A 24,209-nucleotide genomic window follows, 5' to 3' on the forward strand; every position below is an offset into this window, starting at 1 on the left:
AAAACTGAACAAAGCTCTAGGGCACGATGGAATTCCTATCAGATTCTATACAAAATTTGCAGCTGAGTTAGCCTCTCTTCTGACTATAATTTATTGTAGATCCTTTGAACAAAAGATCGTGCCCAATTCTTGGGGAAAGCAAAGGTCACTACCTTCTACAAGAAGGACAGTAGAAGTGATCCACAAAACTACGGTCCAAGATCCACAAAACTACGGTCCAATATCCTTTATCAGTTTGTTGAAGCATCTCAAACATAACGAGGTGTGGATTCCAAAAACATCGATCATGTGTAACCCAACTCACACATTTCTCACACGACATACTGAAAGTTTTGGATGAAAGCAGGCAGGTAGATGTAGTATTTCTTGATTTCCAAAAAGCCTTTGACTCAGTACCATACCTACATTTCTTATCAAAACTGCAATTATATGGGGTACCAAGTAAAATTTGTGGCTGGAATCAGGACTTTTTGGTAGGGAGGATGCAGCAGGTTATCTTGAATGGAGGGTCATCATCAGACGTAGAAGTGACTGCGGGTGTGCCACAGGGATGTGTGTTGAGACTCTTACTGTTCATGTTGTACATTAATGACCTCACACACAATATTAACAGTAGCCTCAGACTTCTTGCAGATGATGCAGTTATCTGTAATGAATTACTGTCCGAAAGAAGCTGCATAAATATTCAGCCAGATCCTGATAAGATTTTCAAGTGGTGCAAAGATTGGCAACTTGCTTTAAATGTTGAAAAATGTAAAATTGTGCACTTCACAAAACAAAAAAACATAGTATCCTATGACTATAATATCAACGCTTCACTATTGGAATCAGCCAATTCACATAAATTCCTGGGTAACACTTTATAGGGATATGAAATTGAATGATCACATAGGCTCAGCTATGGGTAAAGCAAGTGGTAGACCAGTTTATTGGTAGAATACCGGGGAAGCGCAATCAGTCTATAAAGGAGATTGCTTACAAATCAGTCATGATCCATTCTATAATATTGCTCAAATGCAAGGGACCCATACCAAATAGGGCTAACAGGAGATATTGGACGTATACAGAGAAGGGCAGCACAAATGATCACAGATTTGTTTGATCTGAGGGAAAGTGTCACAGAGATACTGGAGAAACTGAAGTGGAAGACTCTTCAAGATAGACTTAAACTATCCCAATAAAGTCTTCTAACGAAGTTTCAAGAGCCAGCTTTAAATGAGGTCTCTAGGAATATACTACTACCCCCTATGTATCACTCAAAAAGGAATAGCGAGGATAAGATTAGAATAATTACAGCACACACAGACGCATTCAAAAAATCACTCATCTGGTGCTCCATACGTGAATGGAATGGGAAGAAACCCTCCTAAATGGACAATAGAATGTACACTCTGTCATGCACTTCAAGGTGGTTTGCAGAGTGTATATGTTAGCATTTAACTGACATGTACAACAAAACTAAGCACTTTTCATACACAGTGCATATCATGACTGCATGGATCTGTGGGACACATGTACAACAAATAAATAAATAAAAACTAAAGCAAAGAACATACGATATAGTGCTATCAAAGATCAGTCCTCGAAGAAGTTGAGCACACTCTCTTATTTGCTTGTTCATTTCACATTCACTCTCAGATTAAAACTGGAAGGCAGGCCCAAATTGCCACTGGATGTGTGTATTTACCACAGTGAGTACTCATTATGGTTCATGAACTACTTTAATGCTGAAACTCAATTGAAAAGTTATAAGGAGACCATTTTATAAAGCCAATACTTATTATCATTACGTTAATTCCTTCTATATCCATTCATACATCTTATACAGATGAGGCACCTGCAGTCACATCAGTTCTACTCACAGCCAACTCAGCTGTTCCATTTGTGGTAGCCTCAGGCACCATCATAGCCACTGCTACACCTTTCTATGCCACTTTAGTTTTCTCTAATACACACACATACACAATATTAAGATTATAGATGTTCATTTCTTCTATACGAAGTTCGCTGCAAAGGACTCTTTACTCCAGTACCATTGGAGTACCTGAGTGACTTAATACTTTTCAAAATTATGCCCGAAATATATGAAATCTACACACAGGATATGTTTCTAGCTGACCAGTTTTTCATCCAAAGTATTACCTCTGAAAGGAATTTACTTCACATAGAAAACTGAGAGGAAAGCAATTATACGGCACATTAACATATGGTTAAGTAACTGCAGTCTCGGGCAACTGAAACCACATTGTAAGCAGCACCACCAGTGCGTGATTGGAGTAGCAAATGGGTGGGGCGGAAGGAGGAGGCTGGGGTGGGGAGGGGGAGGGATAGTATGGTAGCGGTAGCAGGCAGTGAAGTGCTGCACGTTGGACAGAGGGCAGGGGAGATTTGGGGAGGGGGAGGAGTGAAGAAGCGGAAAAGGAGAGAAATAAAAAGAATGGGTGTGATGGTGGAATGATGGCTGTGTAGTGCTGGATTGGGAACAGGAAAGGGGGCTGGATGGGTGAGGACAGTGACCAATGAAGGTTGAGCCAGGAGTGTTACGGGAACATAGGATGTATTGTAGGGAAAGTTCCCACCTGCACAGTTCATAAAAGCTGGTGTTGGTGGGAAGGACCTACGTGGCACAAGCTGTGAAGCAGTCATTGAAATGAAAGATACCATGTTTGAGATTGTGTTCATCAACAGGGTGGTACACTTGACTCTTGGGCACAGTTTGTCAGTGGCCATTCATGTGGACAGACAGATTGTTGGTTGTCATGCCTACATAGAATGCAGCACAGCGGTTGCAGCTTAGCTTGTAGACCACATGACTGGTTTCAAAGATAGCCCTGCCTTTGATGGGATAGGTGATGTTAGTGACCGGACTGGTGAAGGTGGTGGTGGTGGTGGTGGTGGTGGTTGTGGTGGTGGCAGGATGTATGGGACAGATCTTTCATCAAGGTCTATTACAGGGGTATGAGCCATGAGGCAAGGGATTAGGAGCAGGAGTTGTGTAAATATGGACGAGTATGTTGTGTAGGTTTGGTGGACAGTGGAATACCACTGTGTGAAGCATGCAAAGGGAAGTGGGCAGGACATTTCTCATTTCATGCCACAATGAGAAGTAATCGAAACCCTGGCAGAGAATATAAATCAGTTGGTCCAGTCCTGGGTGGTACTGAGTTATGAAGGGAATGCTCCTCTGTGGCTGGATGGTGGGACTCTGGGAGGTGGTGGGAGACTGGAAAGATGAGGCATGGCGCCCTGCTCATCACTACTGATGCCACCTCCCTGTACACTAACATTCCTAAGGCCCATGGCCTTACCGCTACTGAACACTACCTTTCCCAACCAATTACCTCCCCTTTGAAGGCTTTACCTACAATCAACTCTAGGGTATGACTATGGGCACCCGCATGCCAACCTATTCATCTGTCATGTAGAGGAATCCATCCTAAAATCACATAATCCTAAACCCCTCACTTGATTCAGATTCATTGATGACATCTTTGCTATCTGGATCAAAGGTGAGGTTACCCTGTCCACATTCCTCCAGAACCTCAACAACTCCCCCATTTGCTTCACCTGGTCCTACTCAACTGAACAAGCCACCTTTCTAGATATTGACCCCCACCTCAAAGATGGCTACATCAGTACCTCCGTCCATATCAAACCTACTAACCACCAGCAATACACCCACTTCGACAGCTGCCACCCATTCCATACCAAGAGGTCCCTTCCATACAGCCTAGCTACACGTGGCCGTCGCATCTGCAGTGACGAGCAGTCCCTTTCAAAATATACCGAGGGTCTCACTGAAGCCTTCACTGACTGTAGTTATCTTCCCAACCTTGTACAGAAACAAATCTCCCATTCCTTATCTTTCCAATCTCCCACCACCTCCCAAAGTCCCACCATCCGGCCACAGAGGAGCATTCCCCTCATGACTCAGTACCACCCATGACTGGAACAACTGAATTACATTCTCCACCAGTATTCTGATTACAGAGTGTATACGTGGACAAGGAAAAAAATTTCCCGGATTTCCTGGTTAAAAATATATTTTCTCCCGGGTGAAAATACACTTTTTCCACGTTAAATGACAGTATTCTTTCCCTTGGAACTGTAAAAGTTATCAATCCTTTTAATGTCTATCGTTTTATACACCAGCGCAGAATTTCTCAGCACTTTATAAAATGCAACTCACGGGAAAAAAAACCCATTTTGGAAAGATGTTTCATGTGCAACAACACGTACACTGCATTTTTTGTATTACGAAAGTATAAATGCAAATTCCACCAAACACCGCATGTTACTTCCCAAAGCATTGAAATCGAGGCTGCGATGCGCTTTTGTAAGCCAGTGGCAGCTCAGCTCATGTCACATGATCTCGCCAGCCTCCAGAGTATAGGACATGTGATGTAGTCAGCCAATAGCAACATCACTGTTAAGTAGCGCGAACACGCAAATAGGAAAAGTTAATGGTTTAAATTAATATACATAGTGCTGCTACAAGAAAAGCAAGGTTTTCATATATAATATTGGTCTCCAAGATTTGTGGAGACATAGAACCACTGGCTGATGCCCCAATATTATTGCTACCCTACAGCAGCAAGAACAACTGTATCTTTACCAGATCAGTTCTCTGTAGTACATGCTCTATGCTATGCGCATTCTGTATATGCTGTGAGAATAAAAGTAGCCTATTCATAGTAAGTGATGGGCGTGTGAGTGATTATTTATTGTTGTAATTACCACACCCGCTTTCCACTGGCTATAGATTAATTAGCTGCAAGAGAAGCTAAGCTTTCACATATAATGTTATCTTTTTTGCGCATGTTACACTTTAAGATACAGCGCACAAATGTGCCAGTAAAATGTTTAATATCAACATAAATGTCTGATCTTCTGGGCTTGAAATTCTACTAAACAGCTCATCCTCAAAGAGTTAATTTTTAAACGAGAGTCAAACACTCTGCGATTTAAGAAATTCATCGTACATTCTCGCACGTAATTCATCTTGCGTAAAAGGAAATTTACTTCAAAAGTGTAAGGGTCTACAGATTGCGCGCAGCCGTACAGTGCGTTAACACGCGCTCACCAGCTGGCCTATCTGGAATGCCGAAGATTCTGGAATGCGGAAGATTCGCTTGGTCGGTAGACGTGCGACCGGCCACACTGTGACGGGGAGTACACAACTGGCCGCCATCCGCAGCGGGCAGTATTAACTAATGTGGCCTCGGGTGCGAATATGTCTCTTTTCTTAACTCCCCAAGGTGCCTTTCAATATGACCGTAATTAGCCACTGTTAGGATGTCAGACACAGTGATGATGCGTGCGCATAGCGTGTGTGTTTTATAATCTGCCTTTGTTAATAAAACTGTTTAAACTTACTTCTCGTGTTCGCGTATTGCCGTACCTCCAGGACCCACCGCTTACAAAACCTGACAAAATGTTCGTGTAATCATCATCCGAGGCAACAACACAGACTAACCCCCTTATAAAAGTAAACATTAGTTTACACAACGACACTAGATTGCAGGCAACTGCGCTACAAGCCATTGTGCATGCACACCGCACAATTGTCCAACTCGTTGGTGAAACTCAACACTTTCTGCGCTTTCCAACTTTGGCGACACTAGTTGTATGAATTTTGAGGTTACATGTGCTCACAGTGTGTGGACAAACTGAAATATGAAGTGGAGAACGGATAACAATGTCCACTTTTTGGATATCTATGCTTTGCATAGGTGTTTGTGGGATTTCACTGTTGCTGATTACAAAAATAAGCAACATATTGCTGCTCCTCAGACCGTCATGTACAATCAGAACATAGATGATTTGACAATATCGAAGCTGCAGGGCAAAATTTATTGAATTAGGAGCACATATACAACTGAATTAAGAAAAATACAAGCAAGTACAATTCTGGCTGTGGAAAAGCTCTTGTCTACAAGAACAAAATCCTGTTGTTCGAGTTGGTCGACTCTTTTCTAAGGAATATTGTTGACAGGAGGGAAGAGTACACAAATCAAGAAGCTGCATTCTTTATTCAATAATTATTTATTTAAAACATCGCAGCAGTGCTTCCCACTCATATATGTTTGAATTTTGAAATATTGCCACTGTACAGATCTATCTTCAAGACCATTTTCTTCTTAATGCAGCCTGCTTCAAATAATTATTGCTGTTAATAGTTATTACTGTTAATGTTAATAACTATTGGCATTAACGAAAAAGTGCTTCATGCACTGCAGTATCTTTTCCTTATCGTACAATTAACTCTATTTAGAAGAAACATGAACAATTCTGGTGACACTCTAAGATACTTGAAAAACCTCTTGGGTCTTCCACAACAAATTATTTCAGCAAGGTTGCTGAGCAACCGAGCTGACACCTTTTCTTCACCCAGTCACGAAACGAAACACGTTTCTGATTATTTTCTTATACAGCGATTTCACGCAACAAGCTTTAACACAATCACAGCTTGCACGATGTGAAGCTGCCAAAACTTTTATTTTAGACACGACTCAGGAACCCACAAAATGACAAAACTGAAGTGTACACTGTTGTCACAGTGTCTACAGTCCTATATGAAACCATTTGCGTGCCAACTCATTCCATGCAATGATAGACCAAAGTGTGTACTTCGTGACACCCCCCCTCCCCCCCCCCCCCCCCCCACCGCCCTCCAAAATTGCTGCCCAGGACAGACACCCCGATTTCCCCCCCACTGGGCAGCATTCTATGTAGGCATGACACCCAACAAGTTGTCGGCCTGCATGAATTGCCACTGATAAACTGTGCCCAAGAGACAAGTGAAGTGGGCCACCCTGTTGCTGAACACCCTGCAATACATCCTACATTACTGTAAGCCTCCTGGCCTCAACCTTCATTAGTCACTGTCCTCACCCATCCAGCCCCTTCCCTGTTACCATTCCAGTGCTACACAGCCAACGTTCCACCATCACACCCAGTCTTTTTATTTCTCTCCTTTTCCGCTACTCCCCCCCCCCCTCCCCTTCCATAGCCATCCCCTGCTCTCTGTCTAACATTCAGCACTTCACTGTCATCCACCCCCACCATATTATCTCTCCCCCCCTCCCCACCCCAACCTCCTCCCTACCCCCACCCACTCACCACTCCCATCATGCACTGGTCCTGCTGCTCGCAGTGTGGTTTCAGTTGCCTGAAACTGCAGTCGTGTTTGTGATTTGCGCGCGCGTGCGCGCGTCTGTGTGTGTGTGTGTGTGTGTGTGTGTGTGTGTGTGTGTGTGTGTGTGTTGTTGTTGTTGAAGGCCTTAATGGCCAAAAGCTTTAATTGTGATAGTCTTTTTGTTGTGCCTATCGGGACTCAGGATCTCTGCTATAAGGTGAGTAGCAACTTTCCTTCTCATAATATTGTTACATTCCATCCTGGATTTTCCATTGTTTGAATATCAACTAAAAGCAATGTTTAGTCATTTTTGTGTATATCACAGTATTACTGCACTTACCTTTCATGTGCAAATTTGGCCAAAGGTGAGCATGTAGAGCTTGGATAACTCGTTTCACACCAGTAGTTTCCAGGAAATCTTGTTCTGCTTCCCACTCCGGGTCAAGATCTGGATTGAGTTCCACCAATTCAAAGCCTTGTTCAACACACCATTCTTGCACTGTAAAATCAACACAACATCTAAAGACAAATAACACCAGCTAGAAAAGGTGTAACTGGTGGTACAGACTGCAAGAGAGCCATGTAACAGTTTATCAGACCTGGAATATTATGCAGGTATTAATGTTTATTATGAAATTGGTAACATTTAATAGAGAGAGAGAGAGAGAGAGAGAGAGAGAGAGAGAGAGAATTGCATTCGTACACATGTAAAGAGATGCAGTGACAAGCCAAAACATTATGATCATCTGCTTAAAACCATGATGGTCTGCCTTTCAAACACAATACAACAACTATTCTACATGGCACGGATTCACAAGTCCTTGTTTTGTTACCAGAAGTATGTGGCACCAGATGTTTATGCGTACATCATGTAATTTCCTTAAAACTATAGGCCAGTGGTTTGCAGACATGGAGCTGGCACCCAGCAGTGTCGCAGACGTGTTCCATTGGGTTCAAATGAGGTGAATTTGATGGCCATGACATCAACACAAGGTCACAATCATGTTCCTCAAATAACTGCAGCATGATTCCATCAAAATGAAAAGTTATCCTACTGGAAGATGCCATCACTGTTGGGGAAGTAATCAAGCATGAAGGGATGCATGTGGTCCACAATAATGTTCACATCGTCCACAGCTGTCATGGTGCCTTCAATTACTACCACAGGGCCTATGGAAGCCCATTTGAACCCCCTCCCCAAACAGCATAATACTGCCTCCACCAGCCTTGCCAGTGGTGAAGTGATTGTTTCCAATGGCTGTTTGCATGGTCAATGGTGTAGCTGGATGTGATTACCAACTTGGCGTAGCAAAAAATGCTGATTCATATAACCAGGCAACACATTTCCACTGATACCTGGTTCAATCTCGAATATCCTGCGCCCAAGGCAATCATAACTTCCCGTACCCTGTCATCAGATCTGATACAGATTGCTGTCTCTCCTGCTTCATAGAATGGGTAAAACTTCAACCGCCATGTTCCATAATGAAGGACAAGCACAGACGTCCAAGACCACATTGCCTACTCAATCAATTACTTTGCTTAGATACTCACAAAAACAGCCTGTGAACAGCCAACCAGCTTCGCCTTTTCTAAGTAATGAAAGTCAATGCCTCTGTCACATAAAAGTTCATTAAACTTGGGTACCTCCTAAAAAATTCGACTCTGACATTACTGATAAAAACTAAAAACTTCAGATAAAATGCATGCAAGGCTGTTTCCCATTTCCAGAAACTCTTCTACATCACGACTTTCTAAGAGCAACAGATTTCCAGTGCTGCACCTGTGGTCACTTTTTTGTGACATAAAAAAATTATTTTTTAATACCTATAGTTTCAACAATTGAAATGTTTGTACAGAGTTCATCATCAAGAACAAAAACATAAAAACTAAACTCCACCCAAACAGACCACGAAGGCCAACCTGTACCGACCGGCTGCAATGTCATCCTCAGCCCGAAGGCATCACTGGATGCGGATATGGAGGGGCACATGGTCAGCACACCGCTCTCCCAGTCGTCGTCAGTTTTCATGACCGGAGCCACTACTTCTCAGTCAAGTAGCTCCTCAGTTTGCTTCACAAGCGCTGAGTGCACTCCGCTGGCTAAAAGCGCTCGGCAGACTGGATGGTCACCCATGCAAGTGCTAGCCCAGTCCGACAGTACTTGAACTTCAGTGATTTGATGGGAACCGGTGTTACCACTGCAGCAAGGCCGTTGAACAAAAACATGCTCAACTAAATACACAACAAAAAACAGAAATATATGCCAAGTGTAAAGATTGTCACATGAACTGCCTAAACAACAATGAGAATCAAGACACACTGAAATTAAAGACATTTGTTGCCAGTGGGCTTTGATTTATATCAAATGGACAAGCTGAAAATTTGTGCCGTCAGACACTACCCCACCACAACCAGTCCATCTGTCAAAAAACAGCATTGGCCCTCTACGTCTAGCTGGCACCATGTAAGGTCATACACGTGCATGTGTAAATTTCCTTTCTGTTGTGTGTACCTGTCCACAACTCCACATTTCTACCTTTTGGTAAGTGGGTTGCTTTAATTCAAAAGCACTTACATTCTGCAAGAACTTTCTACAACATTTATATTTTTGTATTGGCTACATATACTTTTAGTTGTCTGTAACTAGTATTCTACTAGTTCCAATTATTTTGAACTTTAATCTACAACTATGCATTCTCTGCTATTGTTCTTTTATGTACTGTCTATGTGTCCACTAAATGTTTAGGTAACGTGTTCATTTTATTCACACAAAACAAACAAAAATATGCATCTTCAACTTTTGTAGTCCTGTCTTCCTCAGTTGCGTGTAATATTATGGTATATTGATAATTTTTACTTATGGACCGTCTGACAGCAACTGAATAAAACACAATTGTAGTGCCATACGCGTTTTGCCTTTAATTTCTGCAAGGCATCATCAGTGGCCTGGAATATGTACATATGTTAGCTATTTTATTTACATTTTTGTCACTGTGCCTATAGGTTATAAACAATTCTGGTGGTTGCTATTTCCTGTTAAGTAGTAATGTTTTGAACTGTACTTACAGGTTGCGTGGACAATTTCTTACATATTACGCTCCTGTTGCATCTTTGGTGTTGTTCTTCTTCTTATGAACGCCAATTTGCGGTTTTTTCTGCATTCCACAGCACTATGCACTGAACGCTTGTTTTAATGCAATGTTTTGGTTTCTGTTGCCGACTGTCAAATGTTTTTGCCAAAGATCGAAACTTATGAGTGTAACTGTTAAAGTATCTCTGGTCAGTTCATGTATGCATTTGTGTGTGTGTGTGTGTGTGTGTGTGTGTGTGTGTGTGTGTTTTGGTGTGATATTAATTTAACATTTTTTTTGTGCTCTGTGTTAGCGTGTGTGTGTGTGTGTGTGTGTGTGTGTGTGTGTGTGTGTGTATTTTGGTGTGGTATAATTTTTTTTTTATGTGTGTGTGTGTGTGTGTGTGTGTGTGTGTGTGTGTGTGTGTGGGGAAGAGTTTTCTTGTTTTATGTTATCATTTCCTTTATTAAGTGTAGTAGGGAGCTTGTGCTGATGTGTGTTTGTTCATTTATCACATGTTTGTTTTCTGCTATGGCTTTCTGGATGTGGAAGTTTTCTTGTGATTGTATAAGATGTTTGTCATGGTTGCTTATTCTCATTATTTTCATTTCTTGTTCCATGTTTGTAGGATGATGGTTGTAGTGTTTTAAATGCTCTGCAAATGTGGAATGGTTTGTTTCATACTTCCAACATCTGATATGTTCTTTGTATCTTGTTTCAAAATTCCTGCATGTCATGCCTATGTATACTGCATCACAACTTTGACATTCAAGTTTATATATTCCTGATTGTTGGAATTTGTCCCTCTTGGTGGCTGGCTGGCTTAGGTGTGATTGAAGGGTTTGCCCAGGCTTAAATGCTATTTTGAAGCCCTGTCTCTTTAGGATATTTGCAGCTCTGTGTGTTAGTTTATGTGTGTAGGTCATGGTGTACCATCTGGCTCTTTTCTGTGTGGTGTTGTCATTGTGTGTGTTTGTTGAGTATGTTTGTAAGTTTTCAGCTTGTGAGTTCTTTTGTATTCTGGAAATGTTGTGTTTGTTTTATATTTGTGTTTTTATTTTTTGATTGAGCCTGTGTACCACATGTGTGTCATACCCGTTGTTCCTAGCTATTTGTATGATTGTACTCATTTCTTGTTCATAGTTTCTCTTGCTGAGTGGGATTCTGTTTAATCTATGTAACATGTGTCTTAGTGCTGCAAGTTTCTGGCTGTGGGGGTGGTTGGATGTGGAATGTATTATTGTGTCTGTGGCTGTTGGTTTTCTAAAGATGTTAAATGTATGTTTGCCATTTTCTTTTTTAATTGTAATGTCAAGAAAATTTATTTGATTTTCTTTTTCTTTTTCAAGTGTGAATTTTATGTTCTGATGAGCTTTGTTTATTTCTGAATGGAGTTCATCTATTTTTTCACTTGGCTCATCTACCAGACAAATAATGTCATCCACGTATCTGTACCAATATATGATTTTGAAACTTTCATTTGTGGTTATCTTTTCAAATATTTGATTTTCTAGGTGACTGATGAAAATATTTGCTAGTGTTCCTGATATTGGGGATCCCATGGGCAGTCCATCAGTTTGCAGATAATATTCTTTCTCAAACTGAAAGTAGTTTTGTTCAGTTGTCAGTCTGAGCATATCTGTTATTTCTTTTATTGCATCTGTGGTGAGGTTGCTGTGGGATGAGAGATTTTGTTCTATGATTTGCTATTGGTGCAGTGTTTCAAACCTTTTTCCAAGAGCATTTTTTCATTTTCGTGTAGTTCTGTCTCTGTTAGGTTAACTAAGCACGGATGGAATGTGTGTTGGAGTTCATGTGGTTTCACATTTAAAATGTAAATGTATTTTTGCGTCTTTTTTACTGTTAGTTTCATTATCTTCTGTCTATGTTTGTTTTGTAAATGTTTCATTGCTGTGTATGTGTTGTGTTCAGTTTTTTCTACTAATGCCATGAAAACTGCGGCGCTTCCCACGTTTTTTGCCAATTCTAGATGAGTCTCGTAGAGCACCATGATTAGGTGCTGTTTTTTTGAATAGAGCATCTTAATTTCATGTAGTGACCAATATCGTTCTGCAAATGATTTCGACTTTTGTGCCACTGTAGAACTGTTTTTAACCTTTACATTAATGTAACTTGGAATTAAATCGTTCTTTTTGCATGTTTTGTTGAATTTTATGTGCTGTATCGTCTTATGGAGTCTCAGATGTATTTTCTTGAACCTGTTGTACACGTTGACAGGGAATGCTTGACATAGCTGTATTGACATCTTCAACTTTTGTAGTCCTGTCTCCCTCAGTTGCGTGTAATATTACGGTATATTGATAATTTTTACTTATGGACTGTCTGACAGCAACTGAATAAAACACAATTGTAGTGCCATACGCGTTTCGCCTTTAATATCTGCAAGGCATCATCAGTGGCCTGGAATAAGTACATATGTTAGCTATTTTATTTACATTTTTGTCACTGTGCCTATAGGTTATAAACAGTTCTGGTGGTTGCTATTTCCTATTAAGTAGTAATGTTTTGAACTGTACTTACAGGTTGCGTGGACAATTTCTTACATATTACGCTCCTGTTGCATCTTTGGTGTTGTTCTTCCCCACACCATCTGGACACACACACACACACACACACACACACACACACACACACACACACACAAATGCATACATGAACTGACCAGAGATACTTTAACAATTACACTCATAAGTTTCGATCTTTGGCAAAAACATTTAACAGTCGGCAACAGAAACCAAAACATTGCATTAAAACAAGCGTTCAGTGCATGGTGCTGTGGAATGTGGAAAAAACCGCAAATTGGCGTTCATAAGAAGAAGAACAACACCAAAGATGCAACAGGAGCGTAATACGTAAGAAATTGTCCACGCAACCTGTAAGTACAGTTCAAAACATTACTACTTAATAGGAAATAGCAACCACCAGAACTGTTAATAACCTATAGGCACAGTGACAAAAATGTAAATAAAATAGCTAACATATGTACTTATTCCAGGCCACTGATGATGCCTTGCAGAAATTAAAGGCGAAACGCGTATGGCACTACAATTGTGTTTTATTCAGTTGCTGTCAGACGGTCCATAAGTAAAAATTATCAATACACCGTAATAAAAATATGCATATTTTTGTTTGGTAAATCTATTGATGTTTTTGTTTACATTTTTTCATTTTTAGATTTATGATGGTTGAAAAGCCAAAACTGGTAATAAATTTTAATAACATGTTATGTGATCAAGATATCAACTTTTATAAGATGGAATGGAATTCTTTTTATAATCTTGTCTAATACAAATGTCACTTGTCTCATAAGAAGGTATGAATGTCCTCATTTCTATAATCATGCATTTGAACCTGCTTACTGTATTCACACCTTTGCCTACCTACGTAACTTTACTATCTACACATTCCTCTATAACTAAACTGATGACTTCTTGATGCTTCAGGATGTATCATCTCCTCTGATCCCTTCTTTTTGTCAAGTGGAGCCATAATTTTTTTCCCCCAATTTGATTCAGCACCTCCTCATTATTTACTCAAACTATCCATCTAATATTCAAAATTGTTCTGTAGCACCACATTGCAAAAGCTGCTACTCTCTTCTTGTCTGAAATGCCTATCATCCACATTTCACTTCTGTGAAAGGCTACACTCCAGACAAATACCTTCAGAAAAACTTCCTAACACTTAAATTTCAATTATATATTAACAAACTGCTCTTTCCCAGAAATGCTTTTCTCACCATCACCTGTATGCCTTTTACATCCTTTCAATTTCCACCATCATCGGTTATTTTACTGATCAAATAGCAAAACTCATCTACCACATTTAACTTCTCTGGACGTGTTAACAAGCGCGCCTTTGTACCTGTCTCTGTGTGCTCTGAACAAGTTTAAGCGCGCCACCAGTCCTTCTACCTGGTAGTCTTGAACGTGTCTACGCGTCATTCACTAAACTAATTCCCTCGTCATTACCTGAATTAATTTGGCTACATTCCATCATTCATGTTTTATGCTGGTTGATTATCTTATAACCTCTTTTCAAGACTCCATCCAATGCATTTAGCTGCTCTTCCAAATAATTTGCTGTCTCTGACAGAACTCCAATATGTTCAGCAAACCTCCAAGTTTTTATTTCTTCTCCTTTAACTTTAATACCCTTCCCAAAGTTCTCCTTGTTTTCCTTTACTGCTTGCTTAATATACAGTTTGAATAACATCACGGATAGACTACAACTCTGTAACACTTCTTTCTCTTCCACTGCTTCCTCTTATAACTGTCGTCTGGTTTCAGTACAAATTGTTAATAGTCTCAGTTCCCTACATTTTATCCTTACTACCTTCAAAATTTCAGAGTGTGTGCCAGTCAATATTGTCATAAGTTTTCTCTAAATCGACAAATATAAATGCGGACTGGCTTTATGTAATCTATCTTCAATGATAAGTTGTAGGATCAACATTGTCTTGTGTGTTCCTACATTTCTCCGGAACCCAAACTGATCTTCTCCAAAGTCAGCTTCTGCCTGTTTTGCTGTCCATCTGTAAATAATTTGTGTAAGCATTTTGCAACCCTGGTTCATCAACCTGATAGTTCGGTAATATTCACAATTGTCAGCACCCACCTTTTGCAGAATGGGAATTATTACATTCTTCTTGAAGTCAGGATATTTCACTTGTCTCATAAATCTTGCAAACCAGGTGGAACAGTTTTGTCATGTAGTCTCTCCCAAGGATCTCAACAATTCTGAAGGAATCTTGTCTACTCTTCTGGGACGTTGTTTCAGCTTAGGGCTTTCAGTTCTCTGTCAAATTGTTCTTGCAGCATCATGTCTCCCACCTCATCGTCATCTACTTTCCCTTCTCAATCTATTATATGTCTTAAGTTCATTTACCTTGTATAGCCCTCTCACGTTTCACCTTTCAGGCTTCTCTAGTTTGACTAGTACCGTCTTGCCATATGAGACCTTGATATTCATATAGCTGCTTCTCTCTTCTCTGAAAGCTCTTTATCTCTCCTACAGGCAGCTTCTATCTTTCCTCTACTAACACAAACTTCTACAGCCTGGCATTTGTTCTCTAGCTATCTTGCACTTTCTGTCAATTTTCTGTTATCCCTTTTGCCTACTTTGATTACTGCATTTTTCTATTTTCATCAAATAAATTCAGTATCTTCTGTGTTATCTGTGACTTCTACTAGGTCTTATCTTTTTAGCTATTTGATCCTCTGCCACCTTCACCATTTTATCTCTCAAAGCTACAAAGCCGACTTTTGCTGTATTCCTTTCACTTACTTAAATCAATCATCGCCTACTCCTCCCTCTGAAACTCTCAACCACCTCTGGTTCCTTCAGTTTGTCCAGATATCATCTCCTTAATCTCTTGTTTCATTTAATGCTCCAATTTAATCCTTTTATCTCTTACTTCATCATCTTTACTCAATAAGCTTCGCTGGTACTGGGTTCCTCTCCTTAACTATCTCCTCCACTCTTCCAGCTTTCATTCTCCATCTATAGTTTATTATTTTTAATTCTGTTTTTTGCTGCCCTTTCACCTGAATATGACCTTATTCTACTACAAACATTTATAATTTTCAATGCGATAGGGTCCGCAACTGCAATGAATTTTTTGAATGATTTCTTGATGCCTTCAGCTGCCATTGTCTTTATTTCCTGTACTATTGTACAATTTCAGCCTTAAGTCATTTTCAAGTATTTTACGGATGATTTTTTGGCAACAGATTATGTCATATGCGTCGTTGCGTGACATGATGTCATAAGAGCAACGATGCACGTGATATAATGTGTTACCAAAAAATCATTCGTAAAATATTTGAAAATGTCCTAAAGCCGAAATTGTGCAATCATACAGGAAATAAAGAAAATGGCAGCTGAAGGCTTAAAGAAATCATTTAAAAAAAAAATTTACAAACATTTACTTTTTAACAAGACTGACTCAAAAAATGCAAGCATTCTTACTATCCATTCCCAGGTATATGCATGCAGCATGTTCAAGTTACCCACGTCAATTAAAAAACACTGTTTCCTCAATTTCACTTGTAATCATTATGAACAGCAATTGCGACAGGACATTGACTTTGCAAGTTCACAGACAGAAGCTTTCTCTTTGTTCTTTGTCCACCTTTGTGTCATAACACTACTATTTCTTCTTTCTAAACAGTTATTTTTTACCCCACATAGCATGTTGTGCTATGTACATAGGTCAAGAGACACTGTCACAGCATAGGCACAACCACTAGCCAGGCGCCTTCTCAGTTCTGAGCAAACGCCCATAGATGATGCTCACTAATCGGGACCACATTTTCCATCTGCCCCATGTCCATGAGCACATTATATTTATCCACTGCTACTGTTGCCAGCCACCAGAGAAAGCACTGGCAACCATGGACTATTTTGCACTTCTGCCAAGTATGGGCACAGATGGACATCCTTCCACCAACAGCCACAAGGTGATGTGCTGCCAACATTCATTCAGTTCCTATAGTTACAGCAATTACACAGTTCCACAAGTTCTGACAGTTCCATTCAGAATACTACAGTTCCAACATAGCAGTCAATCTGTAGAGAGCAAAAGAAAAAATTCACTATGAGTGTCTGCGTAATACTTCCTGTCATAGTGACTATATTGTAGAATGCCAAGGGGTAGCATTTGGAGTAGGACATCAACTGCCAGGCATCAAATTGTTACCAAAATTATTTACAATTGTGTATCATCACTATTAATGAATGTCATTGATTATTTCTTATTACATTGCCACATTCCTGTGCTACTGCTGCACTGTCAAATGAGCATATAATTAGAAATTACTAGTATGCATGGTGCCTCCTCAAAATGAGTGTATAATTAGACATTACTATTATGCATGGTGCCACCTCACACAGAACCATAGTTTTGTTTATAACATGCTCCATTACAATATTTGTAATACTACATATACAGGGCGTTACAAAAAGGTACGACCAAACTTTCAGGAAACATTCCTCACACACAAATAAAGAAAAGATGTTATGTGGACATGTGTCCGGAAACGCTAATTTCCATGTTAGAGCTCATTTTAGTTTCGTCAGTATGTACTGTACTTCCTCGATTCACCGCCAGTTGGCCCAATTGAAGGAAGGTAATGTTGACTTCGGTGCTTGTGTTGACATGCGACTCATTGCTCTACAGTACTAGCATCAAGCACATCAGAACGTAGCATCAACAGGTTAGTGTTCATCACGAACGTGGTTTTGCAGTCAGTGCAATGTTTACAAAAGCGGAGTTGGCAGATGCCCATTTGATGTATGGATTAGCATAGGGCAATAGCCGTGGCACAGTACGTTTGTATCGAGACAGCTTTCCAGAACGAAGGTGTCCCGACAGGAAGACATTCGAAGCAATTGATCGGTGTCTTAGGGAGCACGGAACATTCCAGCCTATGACTCGCGACTGGGGAAGACCTAGAACGATGAGGACACCTGCAATGGACGAGGCAATTCTTCTTGCAGTTGACGATAACCCTAATGTCAGCGTCAGAGAAGTTGCTGCTGTACAAGGTAACGTTGACCACGTCACTGTATGGAGAGTGCCACGGGAGAACCAGTTGTTTCCGTACCATGTACAGCGTGTGCAGGCACTATCAGCAGCTGATTGGCCTCCACAGGTACACTTCTGCAAATGGTTCATCCAACAATGTGTCAATCCTCATTTCAGTGCAAATGTTCTCTTTAAGGATGAGGCTTCATTCCAACGTGATCAAATTGTAAATTTTCACAATCAACATGTGTGAGCTGACGAGAATCCGCACACAATTGTGCAATCACGTCAGCAACACAGATTTTCTGTGAACATTCGGGCAGGCATTGTTGGTGATGTCTTGATTGCACCCCATGTTCTTCCACCTACGCTCAATGGAGCACGCTATCATGATTTCATACGGGATACTCTACCTGTGCTGCTAGAACATGTGCCTTTACAAGTACGACACAACATGTGGTTCATGCACGATGGAGCTCCTGCACATTTCAGTCGAAGTGTTCGTACGCTTCTCAACAACAGATTCAGTGACCGATGGATTGGTAGAGGTGGACCAATTCCATGGCCTCCATGCTCTCCTGACCTCAACCCTCTTGACTTTCATTTATGGGGGCATTTGAAAGCTCTTGTCTACGCAACCCCAGTAGCAAATGTAGAGACTCTTCGTGCTCGTATTGTGGATGGCTGTGATACAATACGCCATTCTCCAGGGCTGCATCAGCGCATCAGGGATCCCATGCGACGGAGGGTGGATGCACGTAGCCTCACTAACGGAGGACATTTTGAACATTTCCTGTAACAAAGTGTTTGAAGTCACGCTGGTACGTTCTGTTGCTGTGTGTTTCCATTCCATGATTAATGTGATTTGGAGAGAAGTAATAAAATGAGCTCCAACATGGAAAGTAAGCGTTTCTGGACACGTGTCCACATAACATATTTTCTTTCTTTGTGTGTGAAGAATGTTTCCTGAAAGTTTGGCCGTACCTTTTTGTAACACCCTGTATGCATATATAAATTGTGTGTGTGCGCGTGTGTGTGATGCAGCGTAATGTTTGTGCTGTATGATGATGATGATGATGATGATAATGACGACGACAATGACGACAGAAGTGAGAGAGTGAAACCCAGTGCAAGCACTTAGCCTGCTCCTCGCTAATAGCACAAAGTGTGCTGCCAAGCTTAAAGTCCCCATCTGATGGACGGATCATCATCAACAGTGCCACATGCCCTCACTTCATGAGACACTGCAGAGAGTTTTGATATTTAAATCATGACATTGGTACAAAGACTTGTGATCAGGAACTTTATGCCACCACCTTGGCGAAATACTGGCAGCAAAAGTTTTTCCATCACCAGGATTCGAACTGGCTTACCGCACATGCATGCATTAGCAACATCGGCCACTGAGGTGGGTATAGAACCACAGTACGAAATAATTTTTCTGCTATTGTGTATGTTTGTGCTGAATTGACAGTAACCTTCAGTTCAAACATCTCAACACAATCTCTCCATCCACAGAAGTGAACGTCTTTGTTATCATCACAAATGAGTCAGCCATAACTGCATAACAAATTATTAACATGCAACCAGCTCTGGTGCTTGCTGTGTGGTGCAGGGGTTAGCAGTGCAGCCTGATGTGTTGCAGGTCAACAGTTCAAACCCATCCACTAGCAATTATTTGTTATTTAGTATTATGATTTCTGTAAGGTTCTTGAAATATCTTATTTTAGTACCTGCACAGGCATGACAATGCTGCTAAACACCACTGTTGGCACAAGGTACAGAACAGGCTGACAGCGGCTCAACAACAAGTCGGGGAACATAACCCCACAAGAGGAAATGAAAACTTGCCATGCAAGTCAATCCAGGGGAAGCAGAAAGCCAAAATTGTATACAGACAAGTACGGGTATAAACAAAATATACAGCAGGCATGGATTGCTGACAATCAAGCTTGCAACAATGGTATACAGCATGAGGTACAAGGCAAAGTCTGCAGTGGTTGAACAGCCCCACCTGACTTACTGCTACCGGCAGGTAAATACTTTCCTCAGTGTGTTGAAAGTCTTGCAGTGGTTGAAGTATTAGAACTGCCCACATGACTTACTGTTGTCAGCAGGTAAACACTTCCCTCAGTGTGTCTGTCCAGATGACATGTCACGTGCGTCCCCCATAGTAGTTGTTCACACTATTCCGCCACTAACCATGTCAGCTCACCTGCTTCCATTATGATGTCTGCTGGAGGGGATACTAAATACATCCTCGCTGAAAAGGCCACCTAGGAGCAAAAATGGCTGGGCCTGGGCCGCGACCTCTGGCACAGAACCAGAGGAGAGAGCCGGAGACCTGTGCAGTGAACTGAGAGTCACAGCAATAAATCAATGAGACCCTGTGGCTGGCACCCATGCAAACATTCTACTGGACATCATCTGTTGAGTGGTATCTGTGGAAAGTAGCCAAAAAACTTGACAACACACCGACACAGGAAGAGCCAGGCATCCATGGACTACTTCATTTGAGTCTTAACGCATGCACAAAGCACTCCACCTCCATTTGAACAGTGACTCAAACGGCGTAGTAGTTACACTGTGTGATCAAAAGTATCCGGACACCTGGCTGAAAATGACTTATAAGTTCATGGCGCCCTCCAACGGTAATGCTGGAATTCAATATGGTGTTGGCCAACCCTTAGCCTTGATGACAGCTTCCACTTTCACAGGCATATGGTCAATCAGGTGCTGGAAGGTTTCTTGGGGAATGGCAGCCCATTCTTCATGGACTGCTGTACTGAGGAGAGGTATCGATGTTGGTCAGTGGGGCCTGGCATGAAGTTGGCATTCCAAAAAATCCCAAATGTGTTCTATAGGATTCAGGTCAGGACTCTGTGCAGGCCAGTCCATTACAGGGATGTTATTGTCATGTAACCACTCCACCACAGGCAGTGCATTATGAACAGGTGCTCGATAGTGTTGAAAGATGCAACCGCGATCCCCGAATTGCTCTTCAACAGTGGCAAGCAAGAAGATGCTTAACTCATCAATGTAGGCCTGTTCTGTGATAGTTCCACACAAAACAAGTGGTGCAAGCCCCCTCCATGAAAAACACCACCACACCATAACATCACCACCTCCGAATTTTACTGTTGGCACTACAGACGCTGGCAGATGACGTTCACCAAACATTCACCATACCCACACCCTGCTATGGCATCACCACATTCTGTACCGTGATTGGTCATTCCACACATTTTTCCACTATTCAATCATCCAATGTATATGCTCCTTACACTAAGCAAGGTGTCATTTGGCATTTACCGGCGTGATGTGTGCCTTATGAGCAGCCTCTCGACCATGAAATCCAGAAATCCAAGTTTTCTCACCTGCAGCCTAACTGTCATAATACTTGCAGCGGATCCTGATGCAGTTTGGAATTCCTGTCTGGATAGATGTCTGCCTATTACACATTACAACCCTCTTCAACTGTCGGCGGTCTCTGTCAGTGAACAGATGAGGTCGGCCTGTACGCTTTTGTGCTGTATGTGTCCCTTTATGTTTCCACTTCACTATCACATTGGAGACAGTGAACCTAGGGATGTTTACGAGTGTGGAAATCTCGCGTACAGATGTATGACGCAAGTGACACCCAATTACCTGATCACATTTGTCCATGAGTTCCGCGGAGTGCCCCATTCTGCTCTCTTTTGGCATCTAATGACTGCTGAGGTCGCTGATATGGAATACCTGGTAGTAGGCGGCAGCACAATGCACCTAATATGAAAATGTTTCTTTCTGGGGGAGCCCGGATACTTTTGATCACATAGTGTAGATGCTGGATACCATTGCAAATGTAAAAGTTTTCAAACTTTCACAACACAAATTGCCAACTGTTATTGGACATGAGGGTCCTGGGGAACGACTGACTAAGTATGTACATTGGCAGTCAGCAATGTGGAGGACATCTTTGCCACATACAGGAAATCTGACACAGCATCGACCACCAACAACCACATGTTGTCCTAAAAGGAATGTGCGAAATCAACGTGCACTCTGTTCCCAAGGGTGTTCTGATACCAGCCAAGGAAAAAACTGGTACAGCAATGCACACTGGTTCTATACAAAGGCCCCGAAAGCCTGCACCAGATGTTCAATGTTGCAACTGATTGCCAGCCAGCAGACGCGACATCACGTTAATGCCTTCGTACAAGTCATACCCCACTGCAACACGTCCAGCAGCTGGATTATGTGAGGACACAATGCTGGGGGATGACCACTTGACAACATTGTTCCTCTGTGACCAGCATGAAGAGTCCCTGGACAATCTTGAGTTAACTGTGTAGGATAAAAAACATGTGCCACACCCATACTGATCCACACCTGAAGAGACGTGTTCTGACCAAACCATATGGACAGCCGAAATGATTTACTGGAAAAGTGGGTTGGCAGCTGTGGTAGTTGTGACCTCTCACAATGAAAAATCTGACAGGGTTTGCAGCAAGGTATCATCTAATACAAACATGAGAGCCTCCTGCTGATCGAACTCTGGACTGGGCCCCACTGGTAGATGCAATGGAGCATCAGCATTTGCATCCAGCATGGTGGAGCAGTAATGAATGTCAAAGCAAGAATTACTGAGAAACGGGTCCATCTCTGCCACCGGTGGAAACTCTTGTCTGGGAACTTGCAACAAGTGCCAAATAGGGAAACCACTAGCTTGTGGTTGATTATGAGGAAGGACTGTAGCCAGTGCCTCCTTTCCCCAACTGTAAATAATTAAACTAAGCCGCAAAAAGTCTCTCTAAAGCATAAACGAAGGGCTGTTCAGTGCCATCCGGGTGCTGATGGGATAGAACCGTACCCAACACCATATTGATATGTTCATCAGTCACGGTTAAAGGTATACATGGTGTAACTGCTTGAGGAATTGAAAAGCCAGGTGACAGTCTGCAGACCAGACGAACTTGATGTCCTTTTGGTAAAACTCATTAAGAGGATGGCAGATGTATGCTGTCTGGGGAATGAACTTAGCATGATATGAAATCTTGCCCTTCACTTTCCTGAGCACTGGCAGTTGACAAAGTTTTGACACATCTGTCCATAGGGACAAGGCCAGCTTTGCCGAGCACATGTCCCAAAAAATGAACCTTTGAGGAGAAAAAACTCCAATTTTCCAGGTTGCAAATGTCATAAAGGTACTTTGTGTGACAGAAACGTCTAGAATCAACTGGTCCAAATATGGTTGATAAATTCTTGGCACAGGTGAGATTTCAAAAGGCATACGATCAAGCTGGTAAAGCCCAAAGGGTGTGTTGAGGGCTAAAGGAAGTCCAAGAAGTTTAATCCAACGGCAACTGCATGTATGCATCGTGCAAGTCGATATGTGGAAAATACCGGCCCCTCAACAACTCCACCAGCTGCTGTTTCATATACAAATCCATGACATATTGCTCATTGACCATCTTTTCGAATTCGACACAAAGATGCATCAAGCAGTTGGGCTCTGAAACACTACCAACGGGATGACCCACTGTATCAACTAAATACAATAAACGACACCTTAATCCTACCAACACTGCATCTCAGCCTTTACTTTGTCGCAAATGAAGAGGGGAATCGCCTACCTGACAGCATACCCCACACACGGCCTCCATGTGTGAGCAATCCCATTGAACATGTCTAAAAGACAATCGGAAAGGAGCAGGAGGAGAACACCACCAGTGACCTGAAGAATGTTGGGGGCATGAACTATGACACAGCAACCAATGCGAACACATTGAGCTCAAAGCAACACCGCAGACCCACTGCGCAAGAATTACCAACAGTGTCAATACATGGCAACTTGGCAGGAAGGAAGGCCACCAGTGAACCCCACAGGGCACCATGCACACCTAACTGTGCCACCTCCCAACTGTCAGAAATGACATTCCCGCCGCTGCCATTAAGCTCATACAATTTTGCAATCTGGGCAATGTCATATTAAGAAGGATAGGACATAGTCAACACCCTAATTTGAACTTCAGGATCTGGTGCTAACCAGACCATCACGTACAGAATTAGCGACTCTGCATATGAAGTAACACATTTTGAACACTGAAAACGATGTTTGCATGAAGAGCCCTGCAAACTAGCAATCCAGGCTACATATGAGTCTCCAACACACTTGTTGTGTGGGTTAAAATGTAACCACGCATGGGTTTGATGTACAAAATGCCGTGTAAGCAATTGGCGAAGTTTGCCAAAGGGAAATTTCTCAGGCTCAGTGAAGGGCTTCAAAATTTGACAACTTCATATAGCCCCATACTGCTGGACACTAACAAGGCAGCTTTATCAACTGGATCAACGATATGCCTTACCTGGCACTGCAGCAACAACTGGTGCACGTAATTTTCCCGCTTTTCCATAAATTCATTGAAACCAGCAAACAGCATTGGGAGCAGAGAAGAAAACTGCACAG

The 24,209-nt window shown here is 41.7% G+C and overlaps 1 protein-coding gene across 1 annotated transcript in view; it reads right to left on the reverse strand.

The window, feature by feature from the left end:
- LOC124615757 (alpha- and gamma-adaptin-binding protein p34-like) overlaps positions 1–24,209 on the reverse strand; it is an 81,602-nt gene that overhangs the window by 19,296 nt on the left and 38,097 nt on the right. The window contains exon 4 of the mRNA XM_047143846.1: positions 7,479–7,637. Within this exon, the coding sequence (XP_046999802.1) occupies positions 7,479–7,637 (159 nt within the window). The remainder of the gene's footprint in view (positions 1–7,478; positions 7,638–24,209) is intronic.

Source organism: Schistocerca americana, chromosome 5, assembly GCF_021461395.2.
Source record: "Schistocerca americana isolate TAMUIC-IGC-003095 chromosome 5, iqSchAmer2.1, whole genome shotgun sequence".
Lineage (NCBI taxonomy): Eukaryota > Metazoa > Arthropoda > Insecta > Orthoptera > Acrididae > Schistocerca > Schistocerca americana.